This window comes from Ambystoma mexicanum, chromosome 7p (genome assembly GCF_040938575.1).
Source record: "Ambystoma mexicanum isolate Mex_15411 chromosome 7p, UKY_AmexF1_1, whole genome shotgun sequence".
Taxonomy (NCBI): Eukaryota; Metazoa; Chordata; class Amphibia; order Caudata; family Ambystomatidae; genus Ambystoma; species Ambystoma mexicanum.
Genome location: NC_090939.1, coordinates 100,525,556 through 100,547,925, shown reverse-complemented (window position 1 = coordinate 100,547,925; position 22,370 = coordinate 100,525,556). Strand labels below are relative to the sequence as shown.

The window sequence follows — 22,370 nt, the reverse complement described above, 5'->3', positions numbered from 1 at the left end:
ATAAGGCCCTTTTGATAGTCCCCTGATCCCACTCATTCTCTCCTGAGAATAGCCTTGACTACACGTTTACCTTGATTGGTTGTTGGGCAAACCACTCATTACCACTACAGTGGCATCCTAAAACCTGTCCACCAGGCTAGATTCTAGAAATTAATCTTAAGTGTTTTTTTGCCTAATAAGAATACTTTTATACTTGATTTGAATGCTTTGGCTCCCTGTTCCACTGCAGCACCCTAATATCTTCTCCTGAAGTCTAGGCGTTATGACTAGCCAAACTCAAAGGTTGAGTGGCAAAGCCTAAGTGTTAACCTATTTACTTAATAGGGTGGTGTCGTGGAACCCTTACCACAGGGCTGGTTCTGAAAATGGATCTTAAAGATGCACCAAACTGTCAAAGGGCATACATGCAGAGGGTGCAATTTGTCAATGTGAAATGAATTTGCAGCATCAAAGCCACCTTTTCCTGCGGACTAGTGAAATGAGACGGCTAACAAATCAACTTATCAAAAGAGCAAATGGAATGGGACAGTACTCCATGCACTATCCAATGGTTTAGGTTTTATCATACCTAATGTACAAAGCAACCGTGATTAGCATATCTGCATGCCCTGCATAGTCTGATGGTGCAGTGAAGGCACTGAATGCCCTGCTATTGCCCTGTGGAAAATAAATTAAGTGGACCAGATACTCACCTGTCTAACCCGCAAAATGACTCCGGAGGAGACCAGGAGGACACCAGCTGGAGCACAGGTTTGCCACTGTCAGGAGAAAGGGTCCCAGAGAAGAAATTTGATGGGGCAGGACTTTCCATTGGGCACAGTCGCTACAAGATGTACTCTTGCGTCCCGTCCCCTTTCCTCCATACTGCATGGGCATCCCTTGCGAGGGACGGAACCCCTTTTCACCAGAAAAAACATGCTTTATCTTTAGAGGCGCGCTTGGGTGCGGCCCTGGGAGCATACACTGCCCTGATTCCGCCACACATCAGTCCCTTTTCCGCGTTGACGGGATCGGGCCGAATTCTCCAGCTCTTTGGCTTCGGCCATGTAATTCCACGCGCAATATTTCTACTTTGTCTTTATCATTCAGGTACTCGTTCCTCAGGCGTCACGCTCCTCCCCAGCGCATGTCGACTTCTACAGGGTTCAGCAGGTGTCCTGCGATGGGCTCTTCCTGACTAAAGACCCCCCACGCCCTCTGTCTACGGTGCCTTGGCCCTGACCACGGCTGGCAAGCTTGTACAGCATGCAACGCGCTTTCCGCAAGGTCTCTGAAGAACAGACTGGCCAGGTGGAGGGAGCTCTTCCACAGATCGCCTCCAGAGGACCTAAAGGACTTCTTCTATAATCGATCCAAGCCCAAGGTAGGGGCGCTCTTTTCCAGCGAATCCTGCAAGGGATTCTCCTTCCAAAGGACTCGCCAGTGTTGGAGGGACCGCATAGGTCCTCGTACCAGCACAAGTACCAAGGCTGTATCAGCTACCGGCCGAGAGGCCGAGGGATCTGTAGATCCTCCCGGTGAGGGTGTTGAGGGATCGGAAGGTCATTTTACTGGGTCTTCACGTCCGAGGGAGTGCCTTTATGCAGTTCTACCGGCAGATCTGTTGAGGGCCTAACGCCTACCGGGCCTAGGCCTGAGGAACAGGGTAGGCCCCATGAGTCTTGGATGGGATGGGGCGGGGCTCAGTGAGCCAAGCAACACAACGCAGGCACGTGGAAGGCAGCTCGTGCGCCAGAAAATCCAGACCTCCGTCCGACGCCTCTCCAGATAAGGTAGGCAGAGGACCGTGTGTCGATGTGGGACTGGTGTCAACCAGGTATGTGGCCTACACCTTATCATTCCTTTGCGCAAGGCAAGTTCCCGCTGCATCCATATGGGCAGGGCATGCAACGGCTCCAGCAACTGCCTGCTACCCCGTCAATATCGCCTACCACTGATCCAGTCCGTGAGGACAGGTTCTTGAAAAGTTCCTCTGGCTCATGAAATCTCCACATCCTCAGGGACCTGCTTGCTCCCAATTGTCCTGCCGGCGCTTCAGGCCCCAGTACAGGCTCCTCCAGTCCCTATTAAGCCTCAGCAGCCCGCTCCAGCCAATTGCGCAGGTGGTTCCGCACCAGCCACCGGCCCCCGTACCGCAGCTCCTGGCTTCTAGCACCCCCCCCCCTCCGGTGCCATTATCCCACCCCCTCCCCCCCGGATCCGCAGGTGGACACAGATGATGACCCAGACAGTCTTGAGCCAAAGCCTTCCACGAACGTCTGGCAGGGCTGGCAGAGTACTTGGGCCTTCCTCATCCCGAGGTCGTGCAACCGTCCTTGCAGAAGTCCTCACGCTACGTCCCATTACCAGAACAGGGATCCTGATGCAGGATGTAGTTGCCCTGGCCAAGAAGGGTTGGCTCATGCCCCACTCGGCACAGCCAGTGAATAAACACCTGGACGCCAAGTACAGGCAGATGGAGGAAGATGCTCTTGCCATCGGCCCATCCTCGGTGATCGCTGCAGCATTACTGTACTCCAATCATGTCTTCCTTCTCTGCGGTGCTGCTAAGCAAGGAGAAGATCTTAGAGGCATACGGGAAGAAGCTGTATTCCAATGTGTCCTTGCACCTGCGTCAAGCCAACGCAGATGCCATGGTGGCAGTCGTTAACCAAAGGCTCTTGCGGGAAATTGCAGATTTCCTCCCAGAGCTTCTGGCGCAGAGCCAATCATGATTCAAGGTGTGATTGGCAGAGGCCAAGATCACGGCGCAGGACATTGGCCCACATCGACACCTCTGGCCATGCCAGCTGTATTGCCACGGACATGAGGAGAACGGCCTGGCTCCGTGCTATGAAATTCAACCTAGATGTCCAGGAACACGTACTGGCTTTTCCGTTCAAAGGGGGTGACCTCTTCCCCTCCTCAACGGACGAGGATCTGGATAAAAAGTAAAACTGCTCTCAAACGGCCTAGTCTTTATCCATTCCCACAAAAATCACCTCCAAACTGTACACCCAGTCACAGCAACGCTCTGGGGCGTACATATGGACCTTTCCGTGGCTTCCAAGAGCGGAGGTCCAGGCAGCCTGACCTTTCGCCGTCCCAGCATCGTCAGAAACAACGAAGGGGGGTGGGGGAGGAAGGGCTTTTTCCAGTCCTCTGCCTCTGCAGCAGCCTCCGAGAGAAAGAAGGCATGAAATGGCCCTCCATGCTCCACATGTCTCCAGTTGGGGGCAGGCTTGCTCTCAATGCACATTTTGGCGCCAGAATTTCATGGACACCTGGATCCTCTGTAGTCTCCACGGGGTACCGCCTCTCTATTCCTGGGTCTCCTACCTCCTCCCCTCCACAGGTTGGGACAGCAACTCACTTGTCGGAGATCCGGTCGCTCTTCGAGAGCCAGACAGTGGAGGAAGTCCCAGCCTCCCAGTGAGGCTTGGGCTTTTACTCCAGTATTTTCGCCATTCAGAAGTCCCAGGCGTGCCTGGTAATTGTGCTGGACCGTTCCACCCTCTACCCCTCCCTACCTCTACAAAAATTCAAGATGGTTACGCAAGCTTTTATAGAGGAGACCTTGTGCAAGGGAGCTTGGATCTGAAGGACTCGTACCTACACGTCCCAATCTGGCATCCTCATCGTTCCTTTCTATGATTCAGTGTCATGTGCTTCCATTTTGAATACAAGGTGCTCCCTTTCTGCCCCAACTCGTGCCCAAGGGTCTTTACCAGGCTGAACACGGTGGCGGCTCTCCTCAGGTCGCAAGGCCACCACGTTTACCCGTACCTGGACGACTGGCTCGTCGGGGCTACATCTCCAGAAGCAGTGCACCAGACCTCCCACGTTCTCATGGACACACTGCACGAGCTGGGTTTTTCTCTTAGCCTCAAGAAGTCACAGTTGCAGCCCACGCAGACACTGACCACCTTGGACCTCATTTGGGACATGTGCTCTTAGAAAGGCTTTCCCTCGGAGGACAAGAATACTGCACTGAAGAGAGCCACAGCGCACTTCCTCAGCAGAGAAGTGATCTCGGCCTGGTGGTATCAACACCTTCTGGGTCTCATGGCAGCAGTCCTCTTGGCAGTCCCCCACACAAGACTCAGGATGAGGAGGATACAGCTGCACTTCGCAGCATTCTGGAATGGGGCCATCAGAGATCAACGTTCCCCTGGGGATGGCAACCTGAGGACAGGCAAGCTTCCGGCAACCTACACCTCAGGGCACCATCACCACGGACTCCTCTCTCTTTTGTGGGGGGCCACCCTGGACGTCAACTACGTCCATGGCACCTGGACCCGGCAGGAACACCACATCAATTGGCTGGAATTGAAGGCCTGGTCATCGCGGACAAGGTCGTCCTAATTCAGACAACTCGACCAGCATGTTCTATATCAACAAGCAGGGCGGTACCAGATCCCGCCCGCCACCCCGACCCCCCCCCCCCCCCAACTGTGCAGGCTGGCGGTCAGCGTGTGGGATTGGGCCCTGGAGAACATCCCCCACCGGCCGGTGGAATCCAACCTGGAAGCAGACTGGGAGCAGCAAACTACGAGTGGCAGTTTAACAACCTAGTGCTGCAGGAGATATTTCACAAATGGGGCCACCCCCAGGTGGACCTGTTTGCCTCCCTAGGCAACAAGAAGTGTCAACTCTTCACCTCTTGGCAGGGTCAGGGCCCAAGCTCCCTGGGCAATGCCTTTCAATTCGGGTGGGACGGAATGACAGCATACGCCTTTCGACCCACTCCCCTTATTCACAGGGTGATGTGCAAGATCAAGGAGTCTCTCCTCAGCATCATCCTGGTGGCCAGCCAGGCCATGGTTTTCGGAGCTACTCAGCCTCTCGAAGAGGCCTCCCATTCGCCTGCCGACGGGTCCAGTACATCTTCTGGCGCAGCAGGGTCATCCACCCTGCACCAGAGAAATTAGCCCTCACAGCGTGTTTCCTGAGCAAGTCACGCTAGGACATCTCAGCCTCTCTAAATTATAAGAGCAAGTGGACCAGGTTCTGCAAGTGGGCAGACTCTAAGGGCATTAACCCTCTGGCATGTTCCATGGACGACATGCTCTTTTTCTTTGCATCTCGCCCATTCAGGTGTGCAGGTGACACTTGCCGCACTTACCTGGCAGCCATTGGGGCTTACAGAAACTCTGAGGAGGCAAGCTTCTCCTCCTCAACCCGATTGTCAAATATTTGACGGGTCTCGCCAGGATCTACCCACCAGGAAGCCACACCCCATGTGGGACCTCAACATAGTGTTGGGGTGCCCTGGCACACAAACCATTCGAACCAATGGCGTCCGCAGACACCAGGCTGGTCACCATTAAGACTGCCTTGTTAGTCAGCCTCGCAGAATTGGTGAAAACCAGGCGCCAGGCGCTGGTCGCCTCGGAGCCATACACTATGCTTCACAGGGACAAGGTAGTCCTACGGACACATCCAACGTTCCTTCCTAAGGTGCTTTCAGCATTCCATCTGAATGAGGAAATTGTGTTGCCCACGTTTTTTGCTGAGCCCAAAGACTAGGTGCAGCGTGTGCTGCACTGCCTCGTCAGTCGTGCCCCCGCCCCTAATAAAACTGGTGTCATTGGGCAGTGTTAATCTATTGTCGATTTGTCTATGGGGACTGAGGTATGGCGCTGGAGTGCGGAGTCAGGGCAGCGCATGCTCCCAGGGCTGCACCCTCGCACGCCTCTAAATTTAAAGGGAAGGTGTTTTTTTTTTTTCTGATGAAAAAGGTTGTCTCCGGTCTTGAGTAAAGCAGACTAAGAGTAGGTTGGTCACTACGGTGTAACTTATAATTTAGTGACATGCCCCCTATCATTTAACTCGCTAAAACACTACTGTGAAGCACAAAACTGACTGCCATACATGCTATAAGTGGAATGTTGAAGGAAACCTACGCGGAAATGGCCAGTGCCATCTCGTGCTTTGGTCAGCAAGAAGGCAAATTGGAAATAGACCTACTAATACATGAAGTGTAGCGATACTTATGACTTCAATTCTATATTATACTAGTCATTCGTGTATTAAGATTGTAGGTACAGCTGTTGGACACTTTACCCCCTTAGTCTAAGGTGGCCCTTTGTAAATTCTGCTGACGTGTGCACAGCTGCACTCAGTGTTTGCATATGTAGAATCTATTTCATAATTCCAAGGCATTGGTTTGTCTAGGTGTCATTTGGGGTGAACACCACAGTTGGGCAGCAGTTGGATCAGCAGAGCAGCTTTTGGGAAAATGTGTAGTATTGCTTATTGCGATGTACCAGCCAATGATGCAAAAGTGTTTTTTTTTAAAGTGTCAAGGTTTTTTTTATACCAACCTCTATTGGGACTACAACCACTGACCTTAATGGGGGCTTGAATACACCTGACAAATGGAAGATAAGCCACTCTTCATGTTGGGTACTGTGGACAAACTGACAAGGCTACCACTCAGATAAAGGTAGCCGGTTGACACAGGTACGTTTTAGTCCACACATCTCTAGAAATTACAATGCACTGGTCTACTTCAATATGTACTTTTGAGTCTTGCATAATCATCTATCAAACTGTATTAGCAACCAGGTGGAGGTGGTTAGGAAACCTCCCAGCTAATCAAAGCTCTGAATTGGGGCTTTTACCTAATGGTTATTCTGTATCCAAGGACATTTACTTGGGGATAGACCTTTTCTCCATCTTTGGATCTTTCATGGATTCATATGCTGTGAATATTCCCCATCGTTTGGCTGGGAATCCCTGGTTGCTTTGGCTTAGTAATTTTCCTGTTGAAAAACTTGACACCTTGAGTGTACCATTTGCGTGGGTGATTTTGGTACCCACCAATGGGACGTCGAGGGTATAGCTCCGCCACAGCAGCTTCCCCCTCAGATTTCAAGTCTTCTGAGCTGTTGAGATTATTTTTGTTTTCTCACCTGAGGAAAGTAAATTTCACCATCCGGTGCAACATGCGTTGACCTACTGTTCCAGTTCCAACCATGGAAGCGTCAGGACCTAAGAAGTCTTTATTTAGGCCATGACACACTTGCGTCCTAAAAATATGTATGAGGGGAACAGGCGCACAGAATGTCTTGACTGCCTCTACCCGAACCATTCCGCTGATGGCTGTGACATCTGCCAGGGTTTCTCGCAAAAAACCCTTAAGGACAGAAACCAACGCCTAATCTGCTGGCTCAATGAAGGAGCCGATCTGGCTTCTGAGGTTGGCTCGTCACGAAGTGGGAGAGCAAACACTCCCGCTGACAAGGTCACCAACAAGACAGAGGTCCATATCTGAGGAGCCCGGTGGCCAAGAAACGAGACTGGTGAGGCAAAATCGTCCTCTGGGAACGATGAGGCCAAAAACACTTTCCCTGTTAAGAAATCACCAACTAGTGGCGAAGGGTCCCATACCGGGTCCAAACACTCTTCCAAGGGCCCGTTTACAAAAGCGCAGTCTGAGAGGCTCTCTTCTATCTTCAAAATCTGCAGACCCTTCCAGGAGATCTTCCCCGTCGACGGACAAGCACAGGGCCAAGTTGGCTACAAAATCCTCCTCTGCGCCGTCATTGAAAATGTCAACCTCTGCGAGTGGCAAAAACACTACTCGTCGGAATCTCGAAGATCCTCCTCCGGCCATGAGTCTTCATCGAGACACCTGTCAATGGCCAAATCTTCGACATCTACTCGGATGACAACACCATTGACTAAGTCATCGACAATAACTACAACGGCTCATCTCTTGTCGACAACCACCTCGTCGACAACCAAAAAGTCTGCAGAAAAGCCTACACGCTGGTCCACCACAATTGTGGAGATTTCGGAATTACAGACAGAAGGCAATATATTGTCCCCTTGGGTTTTTGGAAAAACCCAACGGGGTCCATGATGCAGGAATCTCTCGCATAGAGTACCAGATAACATGCTAGAAGACATTCTGCAGCATGAGATTACATCAGATTTTGACCCTCCAACAGGGGAATGTCCAGGTGTCTGCATCAGATCTTGAAGAAGGAACTTCTGATCCTCCTATCCAGGGATCATCTAGAGAGGAAGGCACATCTCTACGGTTTCAGATACCTACTCTGCCGCCATCAACACCTGCTGGAATAGGCAGTTTGCATACACGATACCCCTTATAAACTCAATCACTGCTTTCCCTGCAGGTCCTTAGAACACTGCAGTCTCTTTTGGGACAGCTTCATGCCAGGCTTCTGCTCCCTCAATCTCAGACAACGTAGCTTTACAGAGAACATCACGTTCTCCAACATGGGGTCTGGCATGGATTCACATGCTCATGAATATTCCCCGTCAGGCTGGGAATCCTAGGTAAAGAGAATCAGTTTCGCTTCTGAAATGTCTTTCTCATAACCAATCATTGGTCTCTGGGGTCAGACTGCCCTCTACCTAAGCCCCTCCTCTGGCAGCCATGTTTTTACTGCATGTTCAAGTGTTAGGAGTCCTCGTGCTATAGCTCTCGAGCCTCTACTGCGTTTTGCAGTTTTTCTAAGAGTTTTGCTCTTTTTTTTGGTCAATCGAGCCTCAAGCTATATCGATCAACCTTCCAATTAAAAGGGACCTGTTTTGGATTCTTCAGCGCCCGACAAGGGTGGATTTTTGGCGAGTTTCTTCTTGGAGGATTCCAGAAGCTTCTTCGAAGCCTACACCGTGTGGATATGGCGGAGGACGACTCAGCGCCTCTAAGGTTTGTCCCGGCTGCAACCTAAGGAACATCTTTTTGGACAATGGACATTCCTTGTGCCTCTACTGCCTGCATTCGGACCAGACGCATGTGGAGGACGACTCTGTGGCTTGTCGGGAGATGGTGCCGCTCACGCGGGCCGACCGATGCAAGCGCCTCATTGAGTGGCTGCAGGCCAAAGCTCCTTCTCTGGGTGAGTCCCGGCAGCATGCCTCCCCTGCCAGAAGAAGAAAGCAGAGTGGTCTTCTAAGACCTTTGAGGGCGGCCCAACATTAGGCTATGCTCAAAGGCCACTGCTTCCGGGAGCGCCGTTGCAACAGTCTCCTCAGCGGCCAGGGCGAGTTCAGCGTCTCCAGCACCTTGGACCACGAGCCAACGATCAGGTTCTTCAAAGAGTAAGTCGGACCATCCGGGCAAGCTTTTGGAGAAGACCCAAGCCGGACTGGTGGAGAAGGCCAAGGAGGAGCGGGGTCACGACCCTCGCCCTAAGGTGAAGGCCGCGGAAGCAGTCAAGACCGCAAAGGCCCAGGTGCATCAAAGACGTACACTTCATCAAAGTGGTAGCAGCATCCCTCGCGAAGGCCATCGGGGCGGATTTGCAGGGCCAGGCCCCTAAGGCGAGGGTATCCCTGCCTGCCAGGAGGGAGTCCTCTTTCAAGCCCATCGGAAAGACGCCGGAGTAGTTGATGCCCATTGTTTCACCAACAGTCTGCCCTGGTCAGAGAAGTGGGGGGGGGGGGGTACCGTAGACCAACAGGGCAGACATTTCCTCAGAGGAAGAACTCGACAGCCTCCGGGACCTCCAGAAGGGGAGATGCATCAAGAGCAGTCCCTACGGGGGGGGGGGGGAAGAGTTCACCCCCTCTGCCTTTTCACTCCTTGCCTCCCTCACCCCCACTGAGGGATGACACGGAATGGGACACTTCGACTGGCACGGATGACGACGGCGGCCTGGGAATCTCCCATCTCCGCTGGCCAGGTCTCCACTGCCCGATGAGATTGGCTCCTTCCACGCCATGATCTCCAGGGCCTCGGAGCTGTTGCAGCTTATCCCGGAGAAGAAAGGGGGTTTCCTTTACCAGCGCCCGGAGGCAAAGAGGAAGACCGTACTTTCGATCCCGTTATTGGTTGACATTTGGGACGACCCCCCTGGACAACAAGTGGGCTTTGGCTTTGGAGATTCTTCAGGAAGGCGAGGTGATTTCGGAGCGCACCATTACAGTTGCCATAGACATTGCCGACCTGGGATTCTGCCAAATGGACAACGGCTTCGTCGGCGAGGCTGGCCGAGGGCCACGAATTTCCGCCAAGATGTTAAGTCGAAAGTGTTGGACATGCCCTTCGGGGATAATTTGTTTGTCAAGACTGTGGACAAGTCTTTCCAGGCTATCAAAGCGGACACTGATTGATCGGTCCTTTCGGACTTCTGGAGGGAAATTGCAAAGTTCCTCGAAAGGATTCGGAGGGGGTGTTTCTGGAGGATAGCTCCGTGGCAAAGTGTTCGCCTTGGAAGAAAAACGACAGAGCAAGACGGGTTTGATCCCTGGGTCCACGCTTGGAAACCTCCGGATATTAAGCGCATTATAAATAACCTATCATATCATACCGCTGCAACCCGCCACCCCCCCCACCCCAATCATCGGCCCAGGAGACCTACAGGGGCTGCGCCAAGTCTGGAGGTGGATGTCGCCAAGGCGGCGCTTCGACGTCGAAACAAGACTGAACCGGCTGTGGACGTCTGGGCCCCCACCCTTGCACCCCAGTGGGGGCCAGCTGGCAAACTTCGTCTGTGTGGAAGACCATCTCCACCGACCGGTGGCGGCTGGACGCTCTCGCCCACGGACACATCCTAGAGTTTCAACGGAAGTGTCCAAGGATACCACCAGTGGCCCGTCGGGGGTGAAAAACCACGTCCCTCAGCTGCTGCTGGAGATACGGGCCGTCTTAAAGGCGATCTAGCTCATCCCGAAGAGGCTCCGGAGTGTACTCTTGTTACTTCCTCGTCAGAAAGACCGGCGGTTGGAGGCCAGTTAGGCGGTTGGTCCTCCGCCGTCTGAACAAGTAAATCAAGTCCCAAAAGTTTCAGATGGTGACCCTTCAGCATGTGCTGGGACAGCTGGAAGAGGGGATTTTCTATTGTCGCTGGACTTGGAAGATGCCCATTTTCACAGTCTCATACACAAGGGACACTGCAAGTACCTGCGCTTCGTGGTTCAAAGACATTACCAGTTCAAGGCCCTTCCCTTCGGGTTTAAGTCGGTTCCACGAGTGTTCAAGTGCCTGGCCCCGGTGGCTGCACACCTACGTCTGAGGGATCCACGTGTACCCATAACTGGACGACTGGCTCATTGACAACACGACGAAGACAGCCCAACTCCTGACGGACCTGGGGTTCTCGATAAACTTTGCAAATTTCTGCTTGACTCATCATAGGACGCACTGTTTCTGGAAGCCCGACTCAGTGTCGTGCCTGGCGTCTGTCTGAAAGGATTGCGCCCATCTAGGGCAAGGTACAACGGCTGTTGGCCCTGAAGGTCGTACGGGTAAGGTCCATAAAGTCCCTAATCGGCATGATGTAGCCGTGCATATACCTTGTGCGGCTGTGCAGGCTGCGGATGCGTCCGCTGCAGGAGTTTCTCGGCCCCCATTGGATTCAAATGGTGGGGAGATCACACATCTGTCGTTAGGCGCGGATTTCCAGACCTCACCTCATCAGGAGACTGTCACGACACTCTTCCCTGGAAGGATGGGGAGCGCACTCCTGAAGTCTTCATGCAAGAGGTCTGTGGCTACTGGAGAAGTCGTTGAACATCGTTTTGGAGCTGCGGGTTGTCTTCTGGGCCCTCAAGTCCTTCTTTCATCCCTCCAAGGGCAAAGTGGTATGGGCCTTCACAGACAACACCACCTGGATGTTCTACATCGGGAAGCAGGGGGACCCAGATCCCCGGGTCTCTCCAAAGAGGCACAGGACCTTTAGCACTGGGCCGTAGCCCAGGGGATGTTCCTCGTCCCTTCTTTCAGCAGGAGTGAAGAACACCATGCCCGACTCTCACCAGGGAGCTATGCACTTTCCACGAGTGGTAACTTCGCCATGACCAAGTGGATCACATGTTCTGCAGATGGGGCAATCCCCAGATTGATTTGTCTGCAACGGCGACAAACACTAAGTGCCAGAGGTTCACCAGCAGGTTTCCCCAGCCGGGGAGCATGGGGGTGCGTTCTTTACCCCCTGGTACAGCCTGTTTCTGTAGGGGTTCCCTCTGTTGCTTCTTCAACTAGTCAATCTACTTGGATAGTCCCGGTGCCGGATGATCGTCGCACTGGCGTGGCCGAGGCAGATATGGTACCCTGACCTTCAGGACATGTCGGCACCCCCTCCAGTAAAGCTTCCGGCGGTCTCGCAGATATTCTCGCCAGCTAAGGAGGCACGATTCTGCACCACGACCCAGGATCGCTGAACCTGAAGGCCTGGCTCCTGCAGCCCTAGAGTTTGGGGGCTATGATCTCCCGGGCGGATTGTAAGGAGGTGCTCGCCAGAGCTTCATCTACTCTCACCTGCTATGGACAGTGGAAGATGTTTGCGGTTTGGTGCCGTACCCCGACCCTCTACGAGTCACTGCTCTGCAGGTGCTTCCATATTTGTCGTTGGCCAAGGTAGGACTGGCCCATGCTTCCATCAAGGATCATCTGGCGGCTATTTCCTGCTAAACCAGATTTCCTGGACGATCATCCCTATGTTCGCATCATTTGGTCAAGGACTTAGTCAAAGGAATTTTTCGCTCGTTCCCACCGGTGCAGGCTCCGGCCCCGGCGTGGGAGCTTAATGTGGTGCTTACTAGGCTCATGGGTCCCCCGTTCGAGCCTATGAAGTTTTTGTCATGGAAAATAGCTTTTCTTGTGGCCATCACCTCTGCGCAACAATTGGGAGAGATCCAGGCCCTCTCCTGTAAACCACCTTATTTGGCATTCCACGAGACGAGGGTGGTGCTGCGGACGCACCCCTCCTTCATGCCCAAGGTGGCGTCGGACTTTTATCTAAACCAGCCCTTGGTGGTACCTGTATTTTTCCCAACACCTTTGTAGTTTGGCTGAGAGGACTTTGCACTTGATGGATGTGGCTAAAGCGCTGAAGTTCTATGTGGACCGCACAAAGTTTTCGGAAGATGTCGCAACTTTTTGTGAACTTTGGCCCTGTGAACCATGGGAAGGCCCTCTCCAAGACTTCCATTTCAAGGTGGCTCTCCTCCTGCATCACCCATTGTCACTGGTTGGCAAACAGACCATTGCCTGGTCGTCCAAGAGCCCATTCGACCAGAGCGATCGCTGCTACTATGGCGTTCCTGTCTGGTGTGCCCCTGTTGGACATCTGCAGGGCTGCTACGTAGAGGTGGACTCGTGCCTTCACGTCTACTGCGTCGACAGGTATCCCAGGGAGGAGTCAAGAGTCGGCCAAGCAACCTGCTCGCTTGAAGGTGAGCCTGTTGAGGTAAGAGATGCTTAATGTTGAGCCTTATTTTGCCTTGCCACCTCCCGTGGTTGGGCATGTGTGTACTGCTATGTATGTGAATCCATGCCAGACCCCGTGCTGGAGAACAACAGTTACAGGTAAGTAATGTGTTACTTACCCCTCAACATCAAAGGGATCCAACCCATCCATGTAGAGACCAGGGCATACTCCCTAGGATTCTAACATCTCCCACGTACATTCAGGCCACGTAAAAGAGGGCAAGAGGAGGGGGAATTGATTGACACGTACCAGGACACTGAGCCAAGGGATAAAGGTTCCGCCGCCGCCTCGTCTCTGTGGAAAGCCGACATGTGGGACACGGATCCTGACCAAGATGCGCAGGGTAGCCCGGTTTAGCCTTAGCCCCCTGATGACATCTGGGCGTTTCTCTTCATGATGGCTAAGGCATGCCAAGAGTTTGGTCTGATTCCAGGAGGAGGAAAAGTTTGTTTCTACTACGACCACATGGGTAAACGCAGGAAGGCAGTCTTTTCCATACCCCTTCTGGATCACGTTTGGCAGGACAGCCTCTGTACTCTAAAGCATCCTTTTACAGAGCTGGTGGCTTTTACAGAGCTGGTGGTTAAATGGAGATGGAGAAGAAATGTAAAGCGCCAGACACAACACTGAAATAACTCAACCTTGCAACCTGCTCGGAGATGGTTGTTTCAGCGGCAGCAATCGGCAAGGCTCAAACGCAGCATAAGTGCACCACTCCGCCGGACAATGAAAACCGGAAAACGGATGCCTTTGGAAAGGTTATCACCATTGGGGCAACAATGATAAAAGCAGTGACTGCTCTGGCAATAGTCGCTTGAAATGATTGAGAGATATGGCATTATCTGGCTCCTTTAGGAGACTTCGAATCCCAGCATAAATAATGCTGTAGGCCTTGCCGAAACAGGGTTTAAGCAAATTGGCAATGGAGTATTCTTTGGACGCCAAGCATGGTTAGGTTGCACCGATTTCTTTTCATCCAAAAGTGCAACAGTCATCGTTATGCCATGTGAAGGAGAAAATCTGTTTGGGGACAACATTGATGAGCCCTTGAAGCCATGAAGGCTAGGTGTTTTACAGCCCTTCAGGGCAGGTTGCCCTTTAGCTCCTTTTGAGGAGCTTCAGGTAATGCAAGATTCTCAGCCTCCAGAGAACAGAACTATGGTAGACCGGATATTGTTCTCAGGGCTACAAGCAGAATTACCAATCCTCCCAGTGCAGCAAAGAATACAGTCCAGGGCAACAAAAGCAGGGATCTGCCACCTCCCAAAGAGGTAGGCAAAATAAGGCATGGTGTGGGAAATGTGGTGTTCTACCTCGAGTGGCTAACCATAAAGAACAGGTGTCCTAGATGCAATCCAGTATGGCCACTTATTGGAGTTGAAGCACGCACAAATTCCGATGCCACCTAATAAAGGTATCTCACCTGCACCATCAGGTTTCGCAGCACGAGATACTTTGAATGCTAAGAAGAAAAGCCATCGAAAGAGTTCCTCCCTCAGCAAGAGGAAAGGGAGTATACTCCACTCCAGGTACTTGTAAAAAACAGATGGGAAGTCGTGCCCTATTCTGGATCTACGAAGGCTAAACAAGAACATCAAAAAGCAAAAATTTGAAATGGTAACGCTCCAGGTGGTCATAAAAGCCGTTCAGCCCCAGGAATACCACACAGTCTTGTATCTCAAGGATGCATATTTCCACGTGCCAGTACATCCAAGGCATTGAAAATACCTCCGATTTGTAGTCTGAGAAAGCCATCATCCGTTTCGGGTACTGCCTGAAATCGGCACCCAAAACTTTCACGAAGTGCCTGGAACCGCAAGCAGCCTTCCTCCGAAAAATTCGGCCACCACGTCTACCTGTACTTGATTGGCTGGTCCGAGGTTCAATGTACCAACAAGCCTCATCTTCTTTCAACCAAAAACGCTGCTCCAACAATTGTGATTTACAATAAATTATGCAAAATCCTCCAGTTTCCTCAAGGAACTTGGTTTTCCTGGGTGCTCAATTCTTTACAGGCCAGAGTCTGGTCAAAAAAACTGAACTCTAGCAAACTCATTCACGTCAAAAAAGCTAGTCCTGGTTCTTGCATTCATGGCTCTCCTGGGGACCATGTCCTCTTGAATTCGGCTTATTCCCCACTGCCGGCTGCACATGCGGCCAGTGCAAATGTTTATGGCTACCAGGTGGCCCCAAACCCGGGGTTCTTGGTCGGACAAGGTAACCATCTCTCAGGCTCTGTCAAACGCACAAATGGTGGACATGCCCCTGCAACATTGAGAAAGGAATGCCTCTGATGAGGCCAAACTACCATCTAAACATTGTGACCGATGCCTCCCAGGCGGCATGCGGGCGCTCATTTGCACAAACTCCAAGTCAAAGGGCTCTGGACCTCTGAGGAAGCCGTCCTCCTCAATGTGTTGGCATTACGGGCAGTGCGCTGGGCTCTAAAATCCTTTCTTCCTCTAATTGAAAATTCGGTGGTTTGCGTCCTTGCCGACAGCACAACCACAATGTTTTATCCATGGAAGCAAGGTGGAAAGCGATCAAACGCCTTGTTCCAGGAAGCACAGACCATCTGGCATTGGGTCATCCGGCACCACATCCTACTTCAGTTCTTCAACTTGACGGGGATGCAGATAAAGCAAGCAGACACCCTCAGCAGGGATTCCTTGCAGACACACGAATGGCAACTGCACAGCATCCCGATAGCTATGATCTTCTCAAGGTGGGGGGGAGGGGTCCATCCCTGTCAAGACCTATTCGCCAGGGGACGCATTTTTGTCCCTTGGGACGGCATCTTTGCTTGCGCATTGCCTCAGTTTTCTCTCCTCAGGAAAATGATAGATGATACGCACAGGTTGTTGCAGAATAATCTTGGTGGCTCTGTACTGGCCCGGGCAGACATGTTACTCAGACCTCATGCAACTGGCAGTGATCCATCCAATCCATCTAGGATCTCTTGCCAATCTTGTATCCCAGAACAGGATGATTCTATCAACACGACCCAGGCTCTCAAGTTAACAGCGTGGCTTCTGGCCATTCTGTATTCGGTCATTTGAATATTCCTGAAGACTGTCGGCGCATTCTAGCAGCAGCTAGAGCTCCTTCTACCAACATCTCCTATAGCCGAAAATGGAAAAGATTCTGTACATGGTGTGCACAGCAGCCTAACCTGCAGCCGCTAGCTATAACACCTCACCAAATTTGCTAAAGTTGGCTACAGAAGGTCTAGCAATCTCTTCCATCAAAGTGCACTTACCGGCAGTCTCTAGGTTTACACGGAAAAGATCTTCCCTCTCTACAGTGACGGGCTAATCAAACACTTCTTAAAAGGGCTTTTTTTTTCCTTTCCGCCAAAGAAAATGTTTCGACCTGTATGGAGCCTGAACCTACTGCTGGCAGGGCTGCGTCAACACATCAAATTTCTAACATGGAAAGATGCTTTTTTAGTGCCCATTATGTCCTCTAGACTGGTTTCGGAGCTGCAAGCTTTGGTTTGAAGGCAATCCGAACATTCAGTTTCATAAAAATGTATCCATAACGCTGCCCACATTCTTTGAAAATGCCTCTTCACCAATGGAGAAGGCCCTGCACACTCTAGACGTCAAAAGGGCATTGAAATATTTGAATCCCACAATCTTTTAGGACGATTAAGCAGCTGTTTGTCGCCTTTGGTCCATCCAACAAGGGGAAAACCATATAAAAACAGGGCATTTAAAGATAGGTTTCATGTACAATCTCCTAAAGCCATTAAGCGAAACCCAGAGCGCACACCACTAGAACCACGTCTGCCTCGCCGGCCTCTGTTCTGGAGTGCCCATAGGCACTACCAATGTTGCCAAGCAGCAACGTGGGCAGTGCCCAACACATTTACCAGGCACTACTGCTTACATCAGCAACACGCTGAGGACGTACAAATGGGACGAGCAGTCCTGCAACGGCTGTTCCAGTAAGGTAAGCCCTTAAGCTTTGGTTGTTTTCCTTTCTCTACTTAGGTATGTATTCTTCTCGGATTAATGCAAACAATTCTAAAGTATTTCATCTGTTTGCCTGGTTTTCCACCACCTAACGTGTATACATGTATACAGCTATACAATCTATTCACAGCATGTGAATCCATGAAAGATCCAATGCTGGAGAAGGGAGTCGTTTCTTAACTATAACTCCATTTCACCAGCGTTGGTATCTTTAAAGGATTCACATGCACCCTCAGCCTACCCCTCTACAGGCAAACATCCTTTTCAGGGGGATATCCTCCAGCTGGATTGGGTAAAATCTCAGGAGAAGTTGCTGTGGCAGAGCTATACCCTCAACGATCCATTGGTGGGTACCAAAAGCACCCACGACATTGATGGGACACTCAAGGTGTCAAGTTTTTCCATAGGAAAATTATTAAGTCAAAGTAACGGGGATTCCCAGCCTGACTGGGAATATTCACAGCATGTGACTCCATGAAAGATTCCAACGCTGGAGAAATGGAGTTGCAGGCAAGAAACTACTTCCTTTCTTTGACTGTTTTGTATGCTTCAACCTTTCGATCTGCAAATAGCCTCTTTTGGTAATTACTGTTAAAGTGCTGCTCTTCAGAGGGGAGCATAGACGAAGGAAGTTGCTGGGTTATTTGATTTTGTGATGTATTTGATTTTCCTCAATGTCTCTGAACAAATGTAAACCTCTTGTACTTTTAATCACAAAATCAATGCATGGTGGTTTGAGCCTATTTCTGTTTTCATGAAAGGCAAGTTTATGTTCCCAAAAACTGAAATGCAGTTTGTTTTCCCTCTTATTTCACCAAACTCTCAATTTCTTGGCAGGAACAAAAATGTTGAATCATGTCTTAAACATCTGTGAAAAAGACGGTACCTTTGACAACATTTATCTGTAAGTTTGACTTTTCTTTTTAAATAACTTGTCTATTAGAAAGATGTATTTACTGATTTGTCACACCTTAAAGTTAGCAAGTTTAAATGTAGGCAATTGCACAAAAATGCGCTTCTGTAAATGGAGGATTCTTTCTATTGTTGGGCGCCTTTAGTATCCTTTTGGCACCCTGATGGGACATTAGTGATATATCAAATGCTGCTCTAAAGTAAATGCATATCCCAAAATGTGTTCACTCTTAACGGCCCCAGAATGTGTGCCAAATAACATATTTGTCAGAAGACCAAATAGCTATGCTCTGTCTTCTGTGACATCACCCCAAAGTCTGCTGAAGTGTTTGTAGTTTGTCACTAGGCAATGGTCACACACTACAGGCTCTTATGTGGATGCTTAAACTTGGGTTCTGGAAGCACATCAGTGTGCACAACGTCTAGAATAATACATTTAGGTGTTGGAGACGGGACATTTAATTTCTTCTCTGCAGTGTCAGCGTACTTTTTGGATGCTTGGTTCTTTAGCATAGTAAATTGCCCAAATTGGCAATAGGCGGACACTAATGAAAGATGCATTTATTTTCTAGTTGGTTGTTACCTTTGACTAAGTATTTGAGAGCTTCAAAAATATATATTCTTCCTGGTGTAGTCATACCTGTATTGGGTTGCTAGATAACGGTCATATAAGGGCAACCCCTACTCCAGTCCCAGACTCGCTTTTTTTACTTTTAGTCCATGATAGTCTGTTGAACTGACTTAACATTAATGCTTCCAGAAAGCAATCTGGTAACCTTATTGCAGTGGCTACACTCTTTTTTCAGCTCAATCAAGTAGTATAAAGTAGTGTTGGGATTACAGAGTATCATATGCCTACAGTTCTCATTAAAGGAAATATATTTGTATCATAAAATGTTTAGAGACCTTTGTTTAAATGTTGTCCACTCCTTTGAGGGCCCCTGGTAGGTATGCTTTTAACAAATAATGTTCAGAATAAGGCCTTAATTCACAGAACGTTTAGCATGGAGCACCTTGCACTGCAAAAGTACTCTTTGTACCGTTTAATTCACACAAATAAAACCAAGTCGCTTTACTTCGCGCTAAACGTTCTGTGAGTTCGGCCCCAAGTGACCGGATTGTGCATTAATGTCCACAAATGCTGATAAGGAAACCAAAACTTAATTTTGGTAGGTTGTAATGTTGACTTTGCTTTCAACTGTGGAGTGGCTTTTGGGGGAGGAGTGAGGGTTGGTTCACTTGTTTTCATTCTGTGAGCGGCTACCAGGGTATTGTACTGTACCGCTATCCCCAATCATCTGTGCTTTGCTTAACAATATGAATAGTATGCAACATACATGAGAAAGCAGTTGGGTTATATTGAATTCACACCCGCCATCAATCATATATCCCAACATGCACATATTCCAATCGGTTTCTGTTGCATTTGATCTTCCTTAACATACCCTCTATCCTATGATGCCTCATGGATTTCACATTTGCGATGCTCATTTGGTAGAATTGTGCTAAAGCAATGGTAGTTTGAACTAGCAAATTATTGTAGGCATACCTTATTGTATAAACATCTAAGCACCACTATGGAAGCAACATTGCACATTCCACAAACTTGCTGTGTGGGCTCCCTTAACCAATAGCCTTGTTCGCTACTTTGCCACAGAAAGACATGAGTGAGTTGCTGCAGCAACCTATGCAACATGAAGCTCCCATAGTGTAATGACATGATTTGTATCACCTAAAACCAGAGCCTTTCCCCAAAGGGAGTGTGCTAGATTTTGCTAATCCCTCCCAGTAAAGAGTTGTGGTAGATGCAAAGGGAGAGAAAAGCAGATAGCTGTTAGAGCATCAAGAGTGAAAAGTAAACGCCTGCAGTGGGCTAGCAACCCTCACTCATCTACAGATGACAAATAAACCAATGTCATTACATTTAAGAAGGGGTTACTGTTAGACTGCCAACCAACCCATTCCTTATCGAAACATGCACAATATACTGTAAGGCAATCTAGTGCAATATACAATGCTCCCTAGAGATCTTTAAAGCACATCTGTGTTCATGAAAAGATTTGCTCACCCTCCTGCAATTTTGTAAGAAGAAAAGTCCTACAAAATTGCATTTCTCCAGTATGGGGTCTGGCATGGAGTCACATGCTCACGAATATTCCCTGTCGTGCCGGGAATCCTCGGTAGAAGAAAGTGGCACTTTCACACTATTTCTCCTCTAAAGCAATCGCTGTACTTTGGGTCATACTGCCTCAGCCAATGACTGCTGTCTGCCTAAACCCCTCTGACAGCCATCTTCAGATTTTCACTGCACGTTCAAGTGTTGGGAGTCCTCGAATTTTGCTCTGTCAGCTATTCTGCGGTTTTCTTGCTTTTTTGAGAGTACTCTGTCAAAACGGAGCCTGTGTGCACTTATCGGCCAACAAGCATAATCCATTTGTCGGTTAATTTCAGCACCCTTCAAGGTCAATGATAGGCAAGTTTTCATCAAAGTTTCCAGAAGGCCACCAGCCCTACTCCACACCTCCAACCATGACTGAGGAGGGAACTTCCCTCTTCAGTTCGCATCTGGAGCAGAGCTTCAACAAGTTTGTGGAGGACAAACACTTTTAATGCCTCTGGCTTCACCCAGACCACAAGAGGGGATTGTGAGATCTGCCTCAGGTTCTCCGAGAGAAAGATGAAGGATCTTCACAGTAGGCTGGCGGTTTGGCTATGCTCCAAGGCCTCTGCCCCATGAAGCATGGTCATGCCTTACCTAGGTACAGTTGGTCCGAGGAGTGGGCTTCTAAGTCCTTTGAGGGTGCTCCATCTCTGGGGGCACAAGACGCGGACTGACAGCGGAGTGCCTATTTTGCCGACCGCTCCGGCTCAGCCGAGGGATGCATCTCTAGACATCCTTTCAACCCTGCACATGGTGTCAGAAACCCAGAAAATGATGCTGCAGGCCCCGGCCTCTGTGGCCCCAGATAGGCTTCCAGCGTGAAAGAGGGTGCCATCCGACACCCCTGCATCAACCTCCACACCCGTGGCAGGTAGCCCACCCACCCCCAACACGTTCCTGCCCAATGACAAGTTGGTGGAGGCGATCACACTCTTCCAGGAGAGGGAAGTGGATTCTGACCATGTCATCACGTTGTCCTTTGACATCGCTGACTCAAGTTTCCAACAGATGGGGAGCAGGGTCTGCCTCTGTTGTCTAGGCTGGCTGTAGGCAACTAATTTCTGACAAAAGGTCCAGGCGAGGGTATTAGACATGCCCTTTTGGGGATAACCACTTCAGGAAGACCGTCTAAGAGTCCTTGCAGGCCATAAAGACGGATACAGAGATGACTCGTGCTTTGGGTACTCAGATGGCACTGATTGCTCTTACATGCTTCCGGAAGGGGGAGGGAAGTCTGACAGATCGACGAAAGGTTTTGGTGGAGGCTCCTCATTGTGCAGTCAGCCTTCCTGGTCCACGACCCAGTGGCGTCAAAAGTTAGTCTGAAAAATTCAGGATGGTCACGTTGCAGCACATGCTCAGCCAGCTGGAGGAAACGGACGACTTGGCGTTGCTGGATCTGGAGGACGCCTAATTCTATGGTCCCATTCACAGGAAGCCTCGAAAGTTCCTACGCTTCATGGTGCAGGGAAGGCACTATCAGTTGAAGGCCCTCCCTTTCGGCCTAAAGTCAGCTCCCAGGGTGTTCACAAAGTGCCTGGCACCGGTTGCGGCCCGTCTACGAGGGATACAAGTGTACCTCCATGGCTGGCTCATCCGTGCCAACTCAGGAAGTAGCCGTCTAACACACAGATGACGTCACGCTGCAGACAGATCTGAGGTTCTGTATCAATTATCTGAAGTCCTTCTTGACACCAATGCAGAACGCACTGTTGGTTGGAGCCAGGTTCAACAAGGTCTCCTGCTTATCATCCCCCTCGGAGGAGAGGATGGTGGCCTTGCTGGGGAAAGTGCAGCGGCTGTCACTGAAGACCACCACAGTGCAGGCCACTCGGCATGTCTTGCATCTACCTTATCCTGCTCTGCAGGTTGCAGATGTCTCCTCTTCAGAAATTCCTGGATGCCCGCTGGATAAAAGTGCCAGGAAGCTTCACAGACGTTATCTCTCGCGTAAAGTAGTTCCGTCGAGCGGTGACCTTGTGGGGTGTACACCATCGCCAGGGACACAGGGTTTCAAAACCCACATGCCCGGAGATGGTCACCGCAGACGCTTCTCTGGAGGACTTGGGAGCCCACATCGGATGTCTGCACATCAGAGGCCTGTGGCTGCCGGAGGAGGATCTCCACATCAATTTCCTGGTGCTGCACGCA

General features: G+C 50.3%; 1 protein-coding gene across 2 annotated transcripts in view; it reads left to right on the top strand.

Moving 5' to 3' along the window:
* NAA50 (N-alpha-acetyltransferase 50, NatE catalytic subunit) overlaps positions 1-22,370 on the top strand; it is a 199,974-nt gene that overhangs the window by 140,626 nt on the left and 36,978 nt on the right. For both annotated transcript variants that reach the window (XM_069635869.1, XM_069635870.1), the window contains exon 4: positions 17,984-18,050. In XM_069635869.1, coding sequence (XP_069491970.1) covers positions 17,984-18,050 — 67 coding nt within the window. The remainder of the gene's footprint in view (positions 1-17,983; positions 18,051-22,370) is intronic.